This window comes from Nyctibius grandis, chromosome 6, assembly GCF_013368605.1.
Source record: "Nyctibius grandis isolate bNycGra1 chromosome 6, bNycGra1.pri, whole genome shotgun sequence".
Classification (NCBI taxonomy): domain Eukaryota; kingdom Metazoa; phylum Chordata; class Aves; order Nyctibiiformes; family Nyctibiidae; genus Nyctibius; species Nyctibius grandis.
Window position 1 is genome coordinate 14,226,259 of NC_090663.1, and position 19,300 is coordinate 14,245,558.

The 19,300-nt window shown below is 38.4% G+C and overlaps 1 protein-coding gene across 3 annotated transcripts in view; it reads left to right on the forward strand.

Annotated features, from left to right (window-relative positions):
- The window catches only part of EVC2 (EvC ciliary complex subunit 2), an 85,720-nt gene extending 69,416 nt beyond the window's left edge, over positions 1-16,304 (forward strand). For all 3 annotated transcript variants that reach the window (XM_068403218.1, XM_068403220.1, XM_068403219.1), the window contains exons 17-22: positions 1,983-2,210; positions 4,413-4,627; positions 6,406-6,493; positions 13,279-13,472; positions 14,318-14,419; positions 14,896-16,304. In XM_068403218.1, coding sequence (XP_068259319.1) covers positions 1,983-2,210; positions 4,413-4,627; positions 6,406-6,493; positions 13,279-13,472; positions 14,318-14,419; positions 14,896-15,217 — 1,149 coding nt within the window. In that variant the 3' untranslated portion in view covers positions 15,218-16,304. The remainder of the gene's footprint in view (positions 1-1,982; positions 2,211-4,412; positions 4,628-6,405; positions 6,494-13,278; positions 13,473-14,317; positions 14,420-14,895) is intronic.
- Positions 16,305-19,300: the final 2,996 nt, after the last annotated feature.

A 19,300-nucleotide genomic window follows, 5' to 3' on the forward strand; every position in this document is an offset into this window, starting at 1 on the left:
CGGGCATCATGTTACGTATTTATCATCTTAGGGATCTAAAAACTTGGTGGAAGTCTCCTTAAATGCTCCTTTGCAGCTAATCGTGAACAGAGTCAATAATGTATAATTCTGATTAGCCAGAACAGAAAGATAATAAGGTTTTAATGTCTTGAGTACGTACCATCTCTATTTGTGCAAAGATATTCTGAGGGGCAAAATCAGGTCTTGTGCCAATGGGAAGTCATACGGTGCCTAAAGACTACAGTTGACCTTTACAGTGTTGTAGTTCACGCTTGTGGGGCAGATACTATTGGTCTTTATTATTCTTATTTTATAGATTGGTAAAACTGTAGAGAGATTAAGACTGCATGTATAAATGTGTACCACAGGATGCTTACTATGCTAAGATACTAATCATGTAAGTATCTCAGTTGAATAGGGATGTTCATCTCTGCCTGCTCTTTAAGAGAGAGGCCAAGCTGGATGGGATAAATACTTTTTCCATAGAATGCAAATGTGAGGACCTGCTCTCAGGTGCCATGGTGATAGTAAACTTAACTAAAATTTGTTTTAAAGTTTTTTAGATGCCTCCTTTGATGGCTGTGGTTCTTCCATTCTGCCACAAGCAGTAGTTACTTGAGCATTGCTGTTAAAATGCATAATACTGGAAACTTCTGAAAATTCTGATTTCTGAAAATTTTTTTTTGTATGCTGTGAAACCTATCAGATTAGATTTGTAAGGACCAAAAGAGAATTTAGAGATAGAGTGAGGAAAAACCCTGCACTCTGATACCCAGCAGTGTACAGATGGGCTGTTTCTGTGCTTAGCTTTATTCTAAATCCAGTGTGTAGTGCAGCAGTTGGAGCTCTCATGGTTGCATGTCCTTTCTCTCTCTGTGTCTTCTCTCTCTTACAATCCAGCTTTTGGGCCTGCGTGGATAATACAGGGAGAGAGAATGAAACCAAACTGATAATTATTGACTGTCTTTGAGGATTCAGCTACCCAAATGTTAGATATGCAGTGTAGCCATCAATGTCTAACCTAGATATCCCGCATTTGTGGATGTCAGTGGAAACAAATTTTTTAGGATATGAAACATACTGAGAAGTATCTTTTCCTTTTCTTTGACTGTAAAGGGAGCTTAGAGTGACAAACTCAGATGGAAGCATCTAAAGAGGGTAATTGCAGCTGGCTACTATCCACATTGTCCTGCAGGAAAATGGTCACAGTGGCAATATCACTGGCTGTGAATGTCAGTGGTATAGCATGGAGAGCTCATCAAACACGTTGTGTTTGATCATGTGCTGGCACGTGCCATGCTTGCCTTTCACCCTTGGATAATTTCTATGGATGTCCCATCACATATGTGGCAGCAACATAGTTATTGAGTTAAATCATTTACATTTAATCCTTTTTGATGTCCATTCAATCCAGTTTTAATCTTGTTTGAAATCCATTACCAGTAGCCTCTTGATTTACAGTTTAACTTTGTTTTATATAAGAGGATTTTTGGTTATTTGCTTGCAGAATAGTAGGTTGAAGTTCATTGGTCAGTATTAGCTGACACTTGCCAATTTGAAACTAAATACAGTCTTTCTATAAATTTTGTGTTTTTGCTAAACAGAAGGATGTATTTTATCTTCCCATTTAACCAATGACATAGGTAAGCATAGGTTTAATTATATTTTTAATTTTTACTTTTATTATAATAAAAGATATATAGACCCTCTATTTTAGGTTAGTACTTAATATTCAAGTTATGACTACCCTAAACAAAGCCTGATCTCTTTGAAATATCTGAACTTACTGTAGTGTTTTTGTGATCACTTAAACACAAATGTTAAAAGCACTTTTTAAAACAACGTATTACATTATAAGATAACAGCATTGTTTTCTTTGCTACTTTAATCCTGCTTGTTAATTACAGAGTAGTAAAATCATGAGCGTGCATGTAAGGCTTTCTGTTAATCTTGTTATCTTTTGTGTTTTGGTATTTTTTTAGGTTAAGTATGAGTTGCTGCTTGAGAAAGAGCGTCAACTCCACAATCTGGAAAACAAACTTGGAGAGTATATTGCTTCTTTAGCCCTTCAAAAGGCTGTTAAAAAATCAAAAATGTTGGAGCTGTATACTGCTATCATAAGTGTACAAGCTTTGCTCTTTGAACAACTGAACACATCAAAAACCCTGTCAAAATTGGAATGTATTGAGATTTTAGAAGCACATAATCCTGTAAGTAATGAAGTTGTGAAAAGGAAAAATTCCTGTTAGGAGACAGCAACTATCACAGTAGCTTATTTGACCTTGATTTAGCTGTGCTCATTTGCAGCTCCTGGTGGTCCGGCCTTTAATTTCTGTGTTTATGTGCACTTTAATGCACTCAGTAAAAGAAATAAAGAGAAGGAAAGCATTAGAGCCAGGGGAGATTGTGTACTATTATTTATTTTTATCACAGTAGCATCCAGAAAGAGCAGTATCTTGGTGGCTAATTAATGTTGCAGTTTTATTGATCACAAGGAAGACAATTGGGAAGTGATTGTGAGTCATGACTGGGATAGTGTGTAAATCGTCATGACTGTGTTACAAAATTGTTCATGTTATAGTGCTATCCATACAGTAAAATCCATAACCACATGATATGCTTCAATCATTGTGTTTTTAAAGATTATATGTACAGCCTTCTACCTGTCTATCTCCCTCCAAGCACGTTCATACAGTTTAAATAGTAGAAACTTTGGAAAGGCCTCTTCCCTTCATCGTATTTATTACATACTTGGTATGTGCCAGTTTTCTAATCCTTTTTTAATACTTCAGTGCTCTGTATTCATAAGGATTTTTTTTTTTCACATCTGCTATTTGGAAGCATCCAAGTGAGGCTTGGGAGAGCACTGAAGTAGAACAAACAAAATGGGTTTTTAAGAGCAAAACCTCTTTGCTAGAGGGCATCATTAGACAGCTATTGCTGTGAAAACTCCTGGTTAAATTTTAATGCTGTAATCTCTACAGAATTTCTCTTAGAATTGCAGTTAGAATGCTTATACGCTTCCAGTTTTGCTTAAAATTGTATTAAATCTGTAGGAAATAGTAAAAGTTGTATGTAGGCAGAGTATTAAAAATAATTTGGTCTGGAATTACTGCCTCTTCTGCAGTAAGCGTAAGGGGGCTCTGCAGAGAGGTTGCTTTTAGCTTCTCTGTCCTTGAACAGCTGAAGAAAAAGGATTGAAGGAGAGGCAGAAGAGAGATGTAGAGTAGCTAACACTGGATTCTTTATCCAATGTGCAAGAACTGAGTTGAGCCCTATTTCGAGGAAAAAAGTTGGTTTAGGCATTGTTTAAAGTGCGTGTTGGGCTTGGTTTACAGGGACTGTTTCCTGGTGATCAAACCTCTCTCTCTTGCTGTATTTTTATCCAACTCCTTTGTCCCACTAGCTGGCAAATTTTAACACCTGTTACTTTAAAACAAATATATCAGATTACACAGGATTCCCTAATGCTGTTGACATCCATGATAGTTTTGCCGATCAGTGAAACAAACATGTCTGGTTATATGTGAATTTGCTTCATCCCCTTAGAGATAACAACTTAATACTCAGTTTTGGTGTTAGGAGAGGGGATCTAAGCTCCAATGTCAAACCTTGCTGACCGGGGGGCAGATACTTACTTAGAGATGCTGTGCTCCAATGAATCTGTAGTATGAATAAAGCTGATGAGGTGGAGGAATAGGTGAAAATACAGCATTTTCTCCAAGGTTCAGGTTGGGAAGTAGGGCACTGAGATATTAAGCAACTTAAAACTTGTGGTCAAACAATGACATTGTAAAACTGGGATATGAAGCCTTCCTTCTGATGTCTATTTGACTCTTTGACCAAAGAGAGATCTTTGGCATGAGGGATCCAGTCCACTTAAGACTTTGGGTTTTAACCCTTTGATTTTTAGAGCATTGTATTTTAACCCTAATTTTATCACACTAAATGTGAATTATTGTCTTTTAACTTCAAAACTCTTTGATAGTAGCTGTTGATTCAGTATAACTAAAACTAGTCAGTCTGAGCTGCTCAAGCTGTTCCAGTGGCTTTATGCAGCTTATAGATGAATTCTAATGGTGCCACTCTTTTGTTTGGATCACAGCCATGCTGGTAGTGTACTTTCTAGATGTCTTCTACAGGGGAAGGTTTCAGAGAGCATTGACCTTTAACACAACGAAAATTGACTCATATCTTTTGGCATTGTTCTGATATTCATAGTGTGCAAGTTGTGTTTACTGAAGCCATGCGATGAATTGGAAAGTGTAATGACTGCAAGTGGCTGAGTGGAATGAGAAATGAATAAACTAATATCAGAAATTCTGATACCATCTTTTTTCTTCACTCCAAATGAAATTTGTTCTTCTAAGTTAAATTACGACTTTTTATCATTACGTGTTTTCAACCTCTAGGAGATTGAAGAACTTAACAGGAAGCTGGAGTATGAGATGTTGCATAAGGAGTCAGTGCAGCAGCAGCAGCATCTAATGAGTAGGCAGAGGTGGACTCCGGATAGACTGGGACTTTCAAGTGAAGCTGTGGAAGTGAATGCAGATAGACAGGTGACAGTTCTGCTAAGACAGGCCATGAATAAATGTAGGCAATGTATAAATCTGCACCAGCAAAGGTAAGTGCTTCGGTCTCACGTTTTACTAAGTTGCTGCAGTCCTTATAGACCATAAGGTGTCACAGAGAAACAGCAGGCTAAATGTTCTGCTGGGGTGGGGAGGGACTATACATCTATGTTTGAATATTGCATTTTTGTGATGTGGCCCAGAGCATAACTGAGGAGTCTTCAGAATATTGAAATAAGAAACATGAAATAATAATAACTTAGTTACATATAGATTGTGGTGTGTTGTATAGCAATCACCATTTCTTGCAGGGACAATGGAAAAATAACAATACTCTTAGCAGCAAGGAGGAAAAGAATTTTAATCCTGTTTCTTCGTCTCCCAAGAAGATAGGTAGGGACTTCAATGAAACCTGATCTGCTGGGGTCAGAGGAAGTAGCTGAGACAATTTAAATTGAATTTCCATCTCCACTGTCACACTGTAGACTGAATTCCCTGTCACGCAGTCATTTCTGATGGGATATATAAACTCTTCTTCCGAGTCAGGCTCAATTTCACTTTTCACTGGCCAGTTTTTAAGTAAAAATATCAGTGACAAAAAAAAATGCCTCATGGGAGTTATATGGAAGTATCTGTCTTACCATGAAGGTTGCCTAGCAAAAATGAGTGATAATTTGCAAAACTACAAAGTATTGTATTACAATACAGGATTACCTAAATCATATCACACAGGAACGCGTCCAGGCGGGTTTTGAACGTCTCCAGAGAAGGAGACTCCACAACCTCTCTGGGCAGCCTGTTCCAGTGTTCGGTTACCCTCACCGTAAAGAAGTTTTTCCTCATATTTAAGTGGAACCTCCTGTGTTCCAGCTTGCACCCATTGCCCCTTGTCCTGTCAAGGGATGTCACTGAGAAGAGCCTGGCTCCATCCTCATGACACTTGCCCTTTACATATTTATAAACATTAATGAGGTCACCCCTCAGTCTCCTCTTCTCCAAGCTAAAGAGACCCAGCTCCCTCAGCCTCTCCTCATAAGGCAGATGTTCCACCCCCTTAATCATCTTTGTGGCTCTGCGCTGGACTCTCTCTAGCAGTTCCCTGTCCTTCTTGAACTGAGGGGCCCAGAACTGGACACAATATTCCAGATGCGGCCTCACCAGGGCAGAGTAGAGGGGGAGGAGAACCTCTCTCGACCTGCTGACCACACCCCTTGTAATACACCCCAGGATGCCATTGGCCTTCTTGGCCACAAGGGCACATTGCTGGCTCATGGTCATCCTGCTGTCCACTAGGACTCCCAGACAGGTTACTGGCTTGTGGATACTGCTGTAGAGATACATCAGTAAGGCATTCAAAGAAACTACAACTAGTCTTTACTATTTACCTGAAAACACAATGGAAGAAACAAGTGTTGTACTTTTCCCAAATGTCATAAGGATGGCTTCGTGATTTGGTCCAGAAACAAAATCATCACCAGTAGTGAAGAAGTTAACTGTTTACTATTATGTTCCAGGGACAAAAAGATCCACAACTTGCCATAAAGTGTGGTGATGAAATTTAAAGAGGATGGGGACAGGTTGAATCGCATTGCTTTGGAGCGATTCCAGATTTGAATTGTGTGCAAGAGCATAGCCTAGATTCTGCTCTGATCTTTGCTTGGTGGTTCAGGTTAGAAAGAAGAAGTTGGCTTATTTTAGAAGTTATCCTGCTCACCCAACTTGGCTGACAGAAAGATACGCTTCCTGAATAGATGACTTTCAGATATTGTTTCCAGTAATACAGTCATTGCACCTGGGAAGATTTCAATGTTAATTCTGTCTTTCACTTCAGCTTGAGAGATGAGCAGTGGAATTGCACAGTGCTTGAAGATCTGCTGGAAAATATAGAAATGGATGCATTTTTGGCACTTTATAGTCAGGTAAGCATGAAATTGAACAAAGCTTCCAAGTTTAAATTACAGCTGTATCCAGAAATCAGCTTTTCTTGCTTTTTTGGGAGCCGTTACAGATGGATTTGGACCCAGTTCTGCTAATAGTCACTACCGGTTCTGGTGTTTGTAGCCTGTATTATCATTCACTTCAGTTAATTCTGACCTACTTTCAACCTTTTGAATTTTACTGAGTTATACTTCTTTTTGTTCACTTACAAATCCTTTCTGGGGGTTGTCCTGCTGCATTTCATTCTGTGGAGAGAACTAAATTGCCTGAGTTTCTGGTTTACAGACAGGTTTACAGTCTGATTTTCATGTAATGAGGCAAGGGTTTTGTTTAGGCTTTAATCAGTGTTAGAAAGGATTTGCATTGATCGTGTTACAAAACTAAATGATAGAAGGACTGCTAGTTAAATTTTCTAGTACTGTTACTCACATTGTTTTCAAAAAGAGCATCACCTCTTTAGGTAATTTGCTATCTGTTGGCTGCCTGTCAGTGCCACAAAAGGTATTAAAAATGAATCTCTGTTGTCCCCAAATTTTCTCTGCAGGCCTTGGTTGAGATGTGTAGCTAGCGTCAGAAAAGAGACTCGGTGTTGCAGCTTTTCACATCCAAGTATCTTGCCTCTCAGGGACAAGAGTGGTTGCAGTCAACTGTATTTTGGTGTAAATTGGGAGCTTCAGAGATTAGCAGGCCAAGGAGGGACCACTTAGCGTAAGGGTCTCTCATCTTTTCCTGTGTCTCAGCTTGTTTCTGCTCAGTTTTCTGAACTCTTTATCCTCTCCTGAGTTAGATGTCTATTTGAGGTCAGCTGCTCTCATAAAGAATCGGAGTGAGACTCCTGTACCTGTTTTAGGAGGTTCACGTGGAAGGTAGCACATGTTTTCAGACCCTTGCTCTGATTTTGGTAAGGAATTTGTGTCAAGAACTGTTAAAGCTCACAGGAGTGTGATAATCACTTCAGTCTCTGCCTCTCGTTGGGACACTTGGGCTCCATTCAGAGCAGAGTCCTTCCACAAGCCTCTCTGGAAGAGACTTGCCACTGAATATCTGGCAGCCTGATGGCTAAGCTGCTGTCCTGGAATGGAAGATCTCACTTTGTGCTAATGAATTAAATCACGCAGAGTGGGAATTCAAACCTCATCTTACACTTTCCAAGAGCATCCTGTCCTTTGGGTGTAATAATATAAACACCAAAAACCCGTTGTGGTGTGTCTTGCAGAGTGTAACATTTGAGGGTGTTTGCTGAGGAGGTCATGACCATTGTTACCAGCCTTCTAGTTTTAAGCTGTGTGTTCCCTTAGTTTTGGATGTTTTTAAAAAATATTATTATTTTCCTCTTTGTGATTTTTTTTTTTGGTTGGTTGGTTTTTTGGGGTTTTGTGGAGGTTTTTTTTCCTCTTGCAACCACTTTTTTTACACATCATCTTGCCACCATCTTCTCCTTGACAGTTTGGTGTGTTTGTAAGTGGATATGGCTGTCAGGAGCTGCTGAATTCTGTTCCAGCCTTCAGCTCCTTCTCACAGTGTTTTCTGTCCCCGTGGCCTACTGCGCAGAGAGCTCCTAACGTTTTACTGGGACTTCACAGAAATAGCATCCTGCTGACACTGCTGAAAATTTCTGCTGCAGGCCTTTGTAGAGTGCTTGTGGTGTAAATACTGACATGATAGTGAGTTTTAATCTGTTTATTTCTTTATAACTTTAAACTTTATTAATTTATGCTCCTTTAAAACAACTTGTGTAACGCTGATGAGGCAGTCACTCACTATTTTCAGTTATTCATTCAGTCATGGAACAGTGACATGGGCAGTGACAGCTACAACTTTTTCAGAGGTAATATTAAATTTGAGACTTTATTTGCCCATTTGTAGTTGCAGTTTGCATAATAATTCAAGATTTCAGAACACTTTTCTAGGAGAAAAGATGATCTTTTGTCTTGTTCAGCGTTACTTTTTTTTTTTTTTTTTGTAATACCGGTAAGTAGTAAACAGGCTTGTGGGAATATTTTGCTGAAGCATCCAGTGCTTCAGATACATTTTGAATATGATAACTATAAGATAAGTCTTAGATAAAATAAACTCCATTCAACATCAGTGGAAAACAAACATCAGAACAGATTTAAAAATTGAAAATGCTTTGAAAGGTCCTTTGGGCTTTGCTGATCTTTCCCTGTACTACTGTGGTTTAAGTCATTAGTCTTGGTGGACCATAGCCTTGGGAATTTTTTTATACTTTTTTTTTTCCCTAGTTCATTATCTCTTTATCTGACAAAACATGCTGCATCCAGAAATCCTGGCCAGTATAGAGGCTTTAAACAGCACAGACCAGCTCCTCCAGATTAGCACTACCCGCGACCATTTTCCTAGTTCAATTTCAGTGCTTTTTAAATCCACTGTGGCCTTGTAGTCTTGGACTAATTGAAGGAACGGCTGGGACCTTGTACAGTGTTTATTTAGCAATTTCATGGGCTGGCAAAACTGGTCATCACTAAGTGGAAACTGTTAAAAAAGAGCATGAATAGTGCATTAATCTCATGCTGTGGTTCTTAGCTTGCCATACTCCTGGGAATAGAAGGGTAGGAAGAAGAGGCATGTAACAAGCCAGCTGCTCAGCAGAAGAGTTCTTATCTTGCAAAAGATGTTGTGAATTGTTTTCCTGCTGTCCTTGAGTTTGGGTGTCTCTGATAGAGCCTCAGTGTCTACCTCTTTAATGAAGGCTTGAATTCGAGATGTGTGGCATGGTAAGAGTGCTGAAGCAGCATTGTAGGACTTCATGGAAGGGAAGAGAGACAAACCTGGTGGCTGAGTGCTGCTGCTGCTGGCTGGGAATAATTTCAAGGGGAACCCTTTCCCAAGAGATCTTGGCTCTTTTCTTAGCATTTCAGTTCAAAGACAGTGCTTCCACATTTGGAAGTGTTAATCATATTTATCATCAGACTGTGCAGGACTAACTGGGAATGTGCTGGGTTTGCATGTTATTGTAGCTTGTTTCTGTCCTAGAAAGTTTGATAATACTGACACTCCTTGTCCTGCATGCCCAAGGATCATACCGCTTGGCTGGGGGGAAGCGGGATATTGCTTTTCTACAGCATAGGTAGAAATGTTGCTCAAGTTACTGACAATTTAATTGTCTTTCTGTGATGGTTGTTAGGTTTCTTTGGCACAGGTATGTTGTGAAAGAGCGTCTGAACAGCATGGCATGTATTCTGCAAGTTGAGAGGTTAAAATCATTGTTTTGCAGATTACAGATGTAGTAATTTTCAGAGTACCCAGTCCTCTTAGCACCCTAGCAGGTGAATAATGACCCTTGATAGTTACAGATTTTGACATCTTGAAGACAGAGATCTAAGAGCATCACTGTCACCTCACTGCACTTGAAAAGCTGGACACACTTCAGTGTACACGTGGGGGACTGTGCTTTATGTTTTGTTCATAAGATTCCCTGAAGAAATAATTCATTTGTGTAAATATGCGTTAGATATACCATTGGGGGTTTAGTATTTATATTTATATTCATATATATTTATTTATATTATATTCATATAAAGTGTAGCCCAGAGATATTCTGGGATATACTTTATTGAAGTTCCACAAAACCTATACATATTTACCCTACAGATATACAAAACAAAATTTCTGTTCTCAGCAAGTATAGTAGTATAATAACTCCAACTATAATTCCAAACCTCACTACCCTTAATTCAACTGTAAAGAAGTATGTGCTTCGTAGAATAGTAATTTATTAATTTACTAAGGTTCACAGTGTAGCATGTTTGTACTTCTGGATGTACTTATCCTGTGAGATGATATGGGATTTGATTTTTAAATCTTTTTTCCCCCAGTTTTCTTACAATTTATAGAACACATTATATTGGCAAGTATTAGGAAACTATAGCTATTGTACCTCTGTATCTTACACTCTTTCTTTTTTTTAAAGAGGATTTTCCCCTTTACACTAGTTTTCAGAATTGTGGATGCAGCCCTCTCTTGAAATCCAGATAAGTTTTACTTTCCTACCTTTCATGTTTCAGCTCACATCCTTATGGAGGCAGATCTAGGTCAGTATCAAAATCTCGAAAGAGATTTTCTTCAATGATAGTGACTTCTGGATCATAAGCCTCTGGCTGAGAAGTTACTTCTAAATAAGCTCGTAGCTGTAGCCTCAGGTACACCAGTTGCATTTTAGAAACAACAGATGATGCAGGCAGACTGTCATGGGGAAACAGCACAGTAAGCTTGAAACACAGCATGGATCAAGTTCATTGATTCTTGCATTAGTTGTTTAAATCACATTGCTCAGTCCAAATACTTAAAAGTATTTCTGCTGTTTGTAAACTAGAATTCATACATTCCTGTTTTTATTTTGATCAAATTCAGAGAATACAAATAAGGTTATTGGTGGCGCAAGTTGCATTTGTATCCGTTAGATGTTATGAAAAAAAGTGAATTCCTAATCTTTGTGGTACCTTACGATGTAATATACCAGAAGAATCGCACTCAGCCCTCCTTGGGGAGCTTTTGATCTGACTAGTGTGGCTGTTCCTGTGTTTGCATTCACATTCACTTCTCCTTCCTGTTTCTGCAAGCTGGTCTGGGCAGCTGTGGACATCTGAAGGTGCTGCTCGCTGCTGGCACATGTTCACACATCAACACTCCTTTGCTGTACATACACTAGATGCACCAGGCTGGTGGGTGCCTGTGCCACTTTTGGTACTGTTGACAGCATTGTGGCACCTTGAAGGATCAGTTAATTGTGAATTCCACTGTGTTAGAAAAGCATTAAGGGTTGCCTTTCAGTGTAAATCATACTTGATGTGGAAAGGTAAAGGTCAGAGTGGAGAAAAGAACATTTTTAAAGAGGAGACTATTCCAGAGGAAAGCAGTACTGAAGTCATGATGTTTCGATCATCTGTGTATAAATTACTGAGTTAAAGGTCCTGAGACCATTTAGCCAAAAAGGGCAGAATAGGACACAGAGATGTGTCATTTTTAATCTCACTTAATGCTGTTGTTTGTAAGTTTCTAGAAGAACAGTTTTTAAAGACCAAAAGTACAACACAGTCTATATACAACTATAGAAATTGAACTTAGCTGTCTGTACTAAGATTTAAGCTCTTACAGTCCTCTCCAGAGAAGAATAAAATCATTTCTTGCCCTAAGTAGCCTGAACAGACATCTCTCTTACCTAACTTCAGTGCCTGTTTAGGGTGAAAATATTGTGTTAGATACTACATCAATTTACTAATCTCTCATCAATCTTAGATTTTTTTTGTTCATTCTAGTATCTCAGTGGTTTCCGTGGAAAACCTATAACAGCACTGAAGAGCCCAAGAAACTTTTGGGAAGTGGCTATTTTTCCTCCCTTTTGGAGAGGAGTTCTCTGCTTGGAGAATGGTTATGGGAAAAATGAGGCTGATTGATTTCTTTATTTTGTCGTCTAAATTTGGGTTAGGGTTGCTTTGGGGGTGATTGGTTTGTTTGTTTTTACACGGATTTAGCAGAAAGAATTGTCCTTTATAGAGCATCCTTTTTGTGAAATGGCTTATTTCAAAGAAGATGATTCACTTAATGCAGGGATCTCCTTGGCTCATTTGCTCCTGTGAAAATTGGTCATGCAGAAAAAGAGGCAGAGTTCAAACACTTGCTGTGACATTTTGAACCCCTGTTGACAAATTGTCTTCCTGCATGGTGGGACCTTGTGGGTCTTTTATGTGACATGGGTTTTGTAGTAATCATGTATCATGTAGCTTATAGGAGGGTCTACAGAGTGGAGAAGACTCAGCTGTCATGAGTCATCTCGAATGTTTGGCACGTTTTACCTAGCCTCAGCTACCTGAGATACATGTATGATTTGAATAGACTACAACAGCATTTTTCTGGCATCCTTTGAGGCATTTAACTTGCTTTAACTTGCTCTACTCTTTTCTTTCCTTGTAGTTCTCAATATATTGTAGACTTTTCATATTTGATATGCATGAGAAATCCTCAGAAACAGCCCTGGGGACGCAGTAGTTTTGACAGCAGAGCAGAAGATAACAATGGGGTTTTGGTGTTTGGAGTGGATGGGAAATGGGGCTGATTGATTGTCTAGGGAACAGCTACAGTTGAACTTAGTCTATTTGAACACTGTGGAAATACGCTTTACCACTGACTTTTGGGCCAAAGAGAAGACATTTAGGAAAATAAAAAACAACTCACCAAAACAAAAACAGATGTTTCCTTCACCTCTTAACAAATGTTACAAGCTGTTCTCTGAGCTTGTCACAAAATCTGGTGTTAAGAGAGACTGAACAATGAAGTGCTCAACCATGGCAACAAGTAAATGTTGTCATTAGGTTTCAGAGGCTATTTTTTCCCCTAATTTTACAGACCAAGGAGTGCCATATCGCTTCATTGCTATCTTGAAAGGATTTCTTTATAATAGTACAATCCGTAAGTTAACTAAACCTTACATGCTAGAATATGGTTGCATTGTGATTTTTCAGACTGATGGGCATCGGGTACGTGCCCTAAATGCATATGCTGAGATCAACTGGTTGTTTAGCATTTACATCGCCTATATCCAGAATGAAATGGACAACTGTAATATGTATGGGCCAGTGTGGGCAGAAACAGCGAACATGGGACTATGACCACTTGACACCAAAACTGTCACCGCTAACGTGATTTTCAAAATTTTTCTTTTATTTCTACAATGAATGATAGAAATTAAAATTCACTTTTTTTGTTTTGAGTACTAAATTTACCTGTCTTCTACTCATTAATCCTCTAGGAGCTCCAGCTGGCAGGTTATTTAGCCAAACTGACAAGGGTACCAATGGGGATGTTGCATAGGATCCTGAACTTGTTACTGCCCTCCAGCTCACAAAGTGAAGTTCTTTCTGTCCTCGATTCCATCAGTAAATATTCAGATGGTGTTGCTGAAAGTGTCAGTAATGCAGATGAGTCTGGCAGCTGTAAGAAAAGGTAAGTGTGATATTTTTTGGTAGACCATTACAAGAGAAGATTATTGCTTTACGTGTATATGTATTTGCCGAACAAGCAGATTGACAACAATGGAAAAAATCACAGGTGCGTAAGTCTCCTTTTTGAAATATTTTTGTGGGTAAAAATACTTTGAAACTGCTACCTTATTTTGTGAAATATTTTAATATAATAAATTGATTAATAAAGAGTTAATACATTTTATAACTTTATGAATTAAACAGTTATTTTCTAGATTTATAAATCTTGCTCTGATAATTTTGTTTCTGTTGACTTTAATCAGAGTTTATTAAAATATTTTCCTTCCAGCTTTTTATATTTGAGGTGTCTGTAGCTCCTGAAGATGTAAAGGAGGTCCTCCTCCTTTCTAATAATGGAAGTTTCAACCTTGCAGCTGCCCGTGCCTTTGTAGTACATCATTACTAAAGTCACAAGTGGTCAGTTTTCCCCTTTACTTACAGAGGCAGGTAGTCTCACAGAACCGTCATCCCTCCAGTTTATTCCAGTTAACACCAAGAGGTGCTCCTGGACCCCCTCTCCCAACTCCCTGCCATGACTTGGGAAGGGGAGAAAAGCAGATGTTGTTGCACTGGGCCCTCAACTTGTCAGATGTGAGTTGTCAAGGAACAGATAAGGGTCCTTGGGACCATGCTGAGGTGTGATCTTTCCTGATTTAAATCATTTGTGGCAGGACAGCAAAAATCCTTGAACACTCTTGCTTGGGGTATTACTGTCATGGTTTTGGTAATTAAAATCGGAAAGGGGAGGAAAGTGTATGTATTTGGGGATTTGTTGCTGGGAATTTTTTTTCCTTCCTGCTCATTCAGGAGGAATCAAGAGTTGTGGCAAGCACTGGAGAGCAAAGTAAGGGAAGATCTGATAAACAGAAGTTTGGAAAAGATCCCTTCTCCAAACAAGAGAAAAGACAGGTAAGGAAAAACAAGAAGAAACATACGATTTTTTTACACTTCATTTCATCTCCGAAGGTTCCTCTTAAATCTGTTAGAAATCAGAAAATAAGTTCATAAATATGCATTTTCTGACACTGTTCTGCTGTTTGGTGCTTGTGTTCTTACAACATATTTACACATAATCAGGAATAATAGTAGATGCCTAAAGAGATTTTTCCACACATATCCACAAAATTCACACATTTTTCATATACATTGCCCACCTTACCTATGGTTATTTACTATAAGGCTACCTTTTCTTACACAATTTTGTATCCCATCAAATGATATGTAACTTACTGGGGATTGCAAGGGAAGTTACACTTCTGTCACTTGAAATACGATTTTCTTTAGCTTCCAAAGTCACCACTTCTATGTCAGGATATGCTATAGGAAGCTGTGCTTTTTTTTGCCCAAATTTTAATTTTTAACTTCAGTTTCTTTCATTAATGTAGCTTGGTAAAGAAGAAGCAACTTGCCCTCCTGGAAAAAGCATCATTCATTCATCTTGGTTGTTCCCCTACACATCCTCCTATGGAACAGTCTGATCCACCTGTTCCTTTGAACGCTGCAACTGCCGAAGCCGTAGAGCTGTTAGACACAGGCGAGAAGGTATTTTTGTTCCGTGAGACAAGTGATCCAATACTTTCTTTGCATAATTCTCCAAGGAAAAAGAAAAAGAACTTTCTTAATTCCAAAAAGGCTGCTCGTGCAAATATGGACTCACGAGGGCGACTTCCATTCAAAGTATCAATTACGGAAGAGGAAGTTAATTAAAATTCAGAGAAAGAATGAAGTATGCAGTTTAAATAACACTTGCGTTGTTTTAATGTCATTTGTCTGACATTGTAAATAGCTTTAATTTTAGAATTGCGCAGATAGCAATGTGTATTGTGCATTTTTTAATTCTTGTCAGCGTATGATGCAGTAGATGAAATATGGGTGTTTGTGATGCACATTCTGGCAGGCAGGACTATGTGTTCCTTCAGTACATTTTGATCATTTTTGCACTGATTTTACTGTAGCTGTATTTTTGTAATTTATATAGAAAGGTTATTTATTATATAAAGTAAGTACTGATTCACTATTGTATTTATATATTCTTGTAATAAGCTGTGGTATAGCAGATGGCTTGAAGAGATGAACTGGATGACCCACAAGTCCTTGTGTTCTCTGATTTTCTGTTGCTGTAGCTAATTTACTGTTTAATACTGTGCTGTTAATAGGCTTTGAATGTTACTTCTGCAGTCTGTGTTCCACACAGATAGCTGGTAGTCCAGATCTTCGGCATATACATATGTACTTAGCCTTACATCCCGGAATAACTTTAGCTTTTCGCTATTGTTTCTAAACTTACTTCAATAGAATTATGAATGTGGCTACAGTTCAAATCATGTTAAATATTTGCAACCTGTTGCAGTCTTTCTTGGCGAAGCAATATCATCACACTTGCTCATTAGAAAAGGGAAAAATGTAAATGCACATGTTAATAAAAAAAGCTTTTGAAGTTATTACAGTGCTGCAAAGTGTCACAGTTTTAGGTGGGTATTTTTGAAGTTCTTATTCCTGAATTTCTCTAAATTGATGAGAATATTGTTCTACATTTCAAAAAGAGATAATTGTCAAAGTTTCTGGTTGGCAGAAAGAAGCCTATAAATATGAACCCTAAAAGAAGTAATAGGAAAAGAGAAATTAAAAGAAATGCATATATTTGTTAATATTTCCTGATACTCAAACCTGTTTTGAGAGTTTTTGAACTGCATTTAGATGCTGTGCTCTAAGGGTACTGTTGTCATATATTTTGCAATTTTTCATGTATGGAGTTTCTGTGTCTTTGTATTAACAGGATGCCAATTTCATTTTAAAAATTAAAGTGTTACAATGTACATGTGTCTCCAGTTGGCATTTATTCCAAGTGGATGAAAACATATTTTTTTCCCGCTTCTCTTGACAAGTTTAAATATGCATTCCACAGTAAACAACAAGTAGTGTTTCATATCGCTATTAGCAATAGAAAATGTATGCAGTAATTAGCCTGATAATCCTAATAGTTTTTTGATTGCATTCTTCAGTCTTCTCGTAGAAGTCACTGCTTTCACAGAAAGAGGAGTCTGTCAGGGTTGTGGGAATTCAGAGTCGCTATGTTTTAAAGTGTCTGATATGTCGTCCCCAAGGTGTGGGTAGGTAAGGTAGGGTCTGTCCTACCTTGGAGGTGGGTCAGAGCAGTACAGGAGGATTCTCAGGTGTTTCAGAAGAGGGTTTGGCCCTATGCAAGAAAAGCCAATGGGAAAACCTGAGCTGTGCTCGGGGCTGCAAGGAACACTTGAAAGCTGAAGTACCCTCTCTTGAATGTGAGGCTCTCCCAGGATTTCTTCTCAAGCCCAGACTTTAGGCTGTTATAATATAAAAGGGAAAGGCCAGTACTGATAACAGATAAGACATTGGGGCCAATAGCTTTAATCAGTTACAATAATACAATGCAACATCTGAATATTGATTGCAATATCCATTTATTATTCTTAACAGATAATCTGAATGTCTAATAATAGAAAACTGATTTGTAACTTGCAAACACCTCATCACAAATTTGAAGCAACTCAGTGATTGTAACTATTCTAGTAGGGAAAGTCATGCCCTGCTATGAATCAGTTTCATTTCATGCAATACATATTCAAAGAAACATCCAAATCTTAAAATCTCTTGTGCCTTCTGAAAGAAGTACTACCTAGGTAATAGCCCACTTCAATAAAGAGTTGACTTGCATTCAGCTTTGAGTTGTTCAGAGGAGGGACAGCTGTTGTGTGTGCAGTTCTGTGTGTGTACCATAGGTATTAGTGTCTGTATTACACAGCTGAAGCCTTCCAAGAAATGTGTGCTGGCCGAGCCATTAAAATTAAGCCCATTTGGCTTTGTAGTCATCAATAAAATAAGTATCATCAGGAAGGGACACCTTAAAGTCTGGCTGAACCTCCTGTTTTAAACAAATGTAGCCAAATTAAAAGGGTAAAAGTACCTGGTACTGGTGCTAATAGCACACTCATAGTATTGGGACCTCAAAGCAATGGCTCCCTCCTTTTGCAGCTCTTCCTGTTGGTTCCTACCTGGTTATATAATGCATTTTACTGAGATTGAAAGTACTGGAAATGAAGGACTCTCTAATTAATCCCACGCTTAATTGTGTTCCCCTGGAGGTTCATTACTTTTCATCTTGTCCCTGACCCTTGACGATGCACTCCTATCTCCCTTGTGGCTGTTGTCTCCCCTCAACCTGAAGCCATTGACCAAAGAGCCAAAACGTGCAAAGAACAGGCAAAAGTAACTGTCCTTGAGCAGCGATGCTTCAGTCCACACAGTAAAAACTGACTTATTGGAAGTGGTATAATTTACTGAAGAAATCAATTCTCTATGTTGGACTAACAAACCGTAGGTTTCTGTTACCCTGCCTTCAGTAGGCACTTAAGTAATGTTAGCCTGCAGTCTGCACCCACCGCACAGCGCATCCCTCGTGCCCAGGGCAATGCCTGGGCACAGCCTGGCTCCCTGTTCAGGATTTTCAGGAGACTTATTAGTTGCACACAGGCCCCTCAGTGCTATCATTAGCCCGGCTGATAGTGTGATCTCTGATGAAGAACCGTGTGGTGTTTGTCAAAGCAGAGGTATGCATTGGTCGGGGACAAAATGCTAGTGCCATATAAAGCCTCAAAGAAAATCATTTTAGGATACTTCAGTCCTTTTAAGATTAAATGGGCACTTAGTGGAATGTTTAAAATTGTCAAGGTCCTCAGTGTCCACAGATTTAAACAGAATCAGTATCCATGTGCTTTGGGACAGCTGTGTGCAGTGGGGTAGGTAATTATTCACCAAATTTTCTGCTGTGTCATATTATGATCCTGTTGTTCATGTTGTATGCTGTCATTTCCTCGTGAATGCATTTACTGAAGTCTAATTAGTTTGGGTAATGAAGTTCTTTGCTACATCTTTTAATAGAGGTTGAAACAAAAATCACAGTGTCATAGATAATAGCATGAAGCCTGCATAGTTTCCTTTAGAGAGGATAAGATTTTAAAACATTGTTTATTCTCCTTGCCATATTTCTGGCTTGGCATATCAGAGATAGAGATACTGGATTAACACGCAAGGCATGTTGCTCACTCAGTTGTTTAGTTTAACTCTAAAAGATCAAGCTTTTATTTAAAATATTTTGTTTTAAAGATTTTGTTTTTAATAAAAAAGATCCCACATGGTAAAAAACATCTTAGGGAAGATATACACAAAATGTTGTTCTGCAGTGATTGAGCAGAAAATATTTCCATGAAACAAGTGAGTTGAGTTTTCCTTCAATAAGTTTCCACTTCATTTCCCTGTCCTCAGTATTATGTATTAATTTATTATGAAGTAGAATACACATGCTAAGCCTAACGAATAATTAATACCAAGAATGAATGACTGGATATTCTGGTAGAGACTTTCAACATTTTGTCAAAAAGTCAATCAACTGTAAAGAAAAGTGAAAACACGTATATGGACCTGGCACTTCACTGCAGAAAAATGTAAAAGTGGGAGTAAAAAGACTGACATTTTTATGGAATTAATTGTTATGTTTAATAGATAACTTTATCTTCACTTGTTGAGTAGTTTGTTTTCAGTTTAATTTTTAAAGTGACTGTCTCTTTAATAAGGTCAATTCTGCAAAATACTCGTCTGCTTTATTTGAACCTGGGGAAATCATGCTGCTTTCTTTCATTATCTTGTATTTACCCAGCTGCTATTTTAACACCTTTATTTCTTCTGGGGAGTGTTAAGTTTTTATGCTATTATCTTAATACAACCCAGTGCCAATAATTACGCTGCCTTTCATCA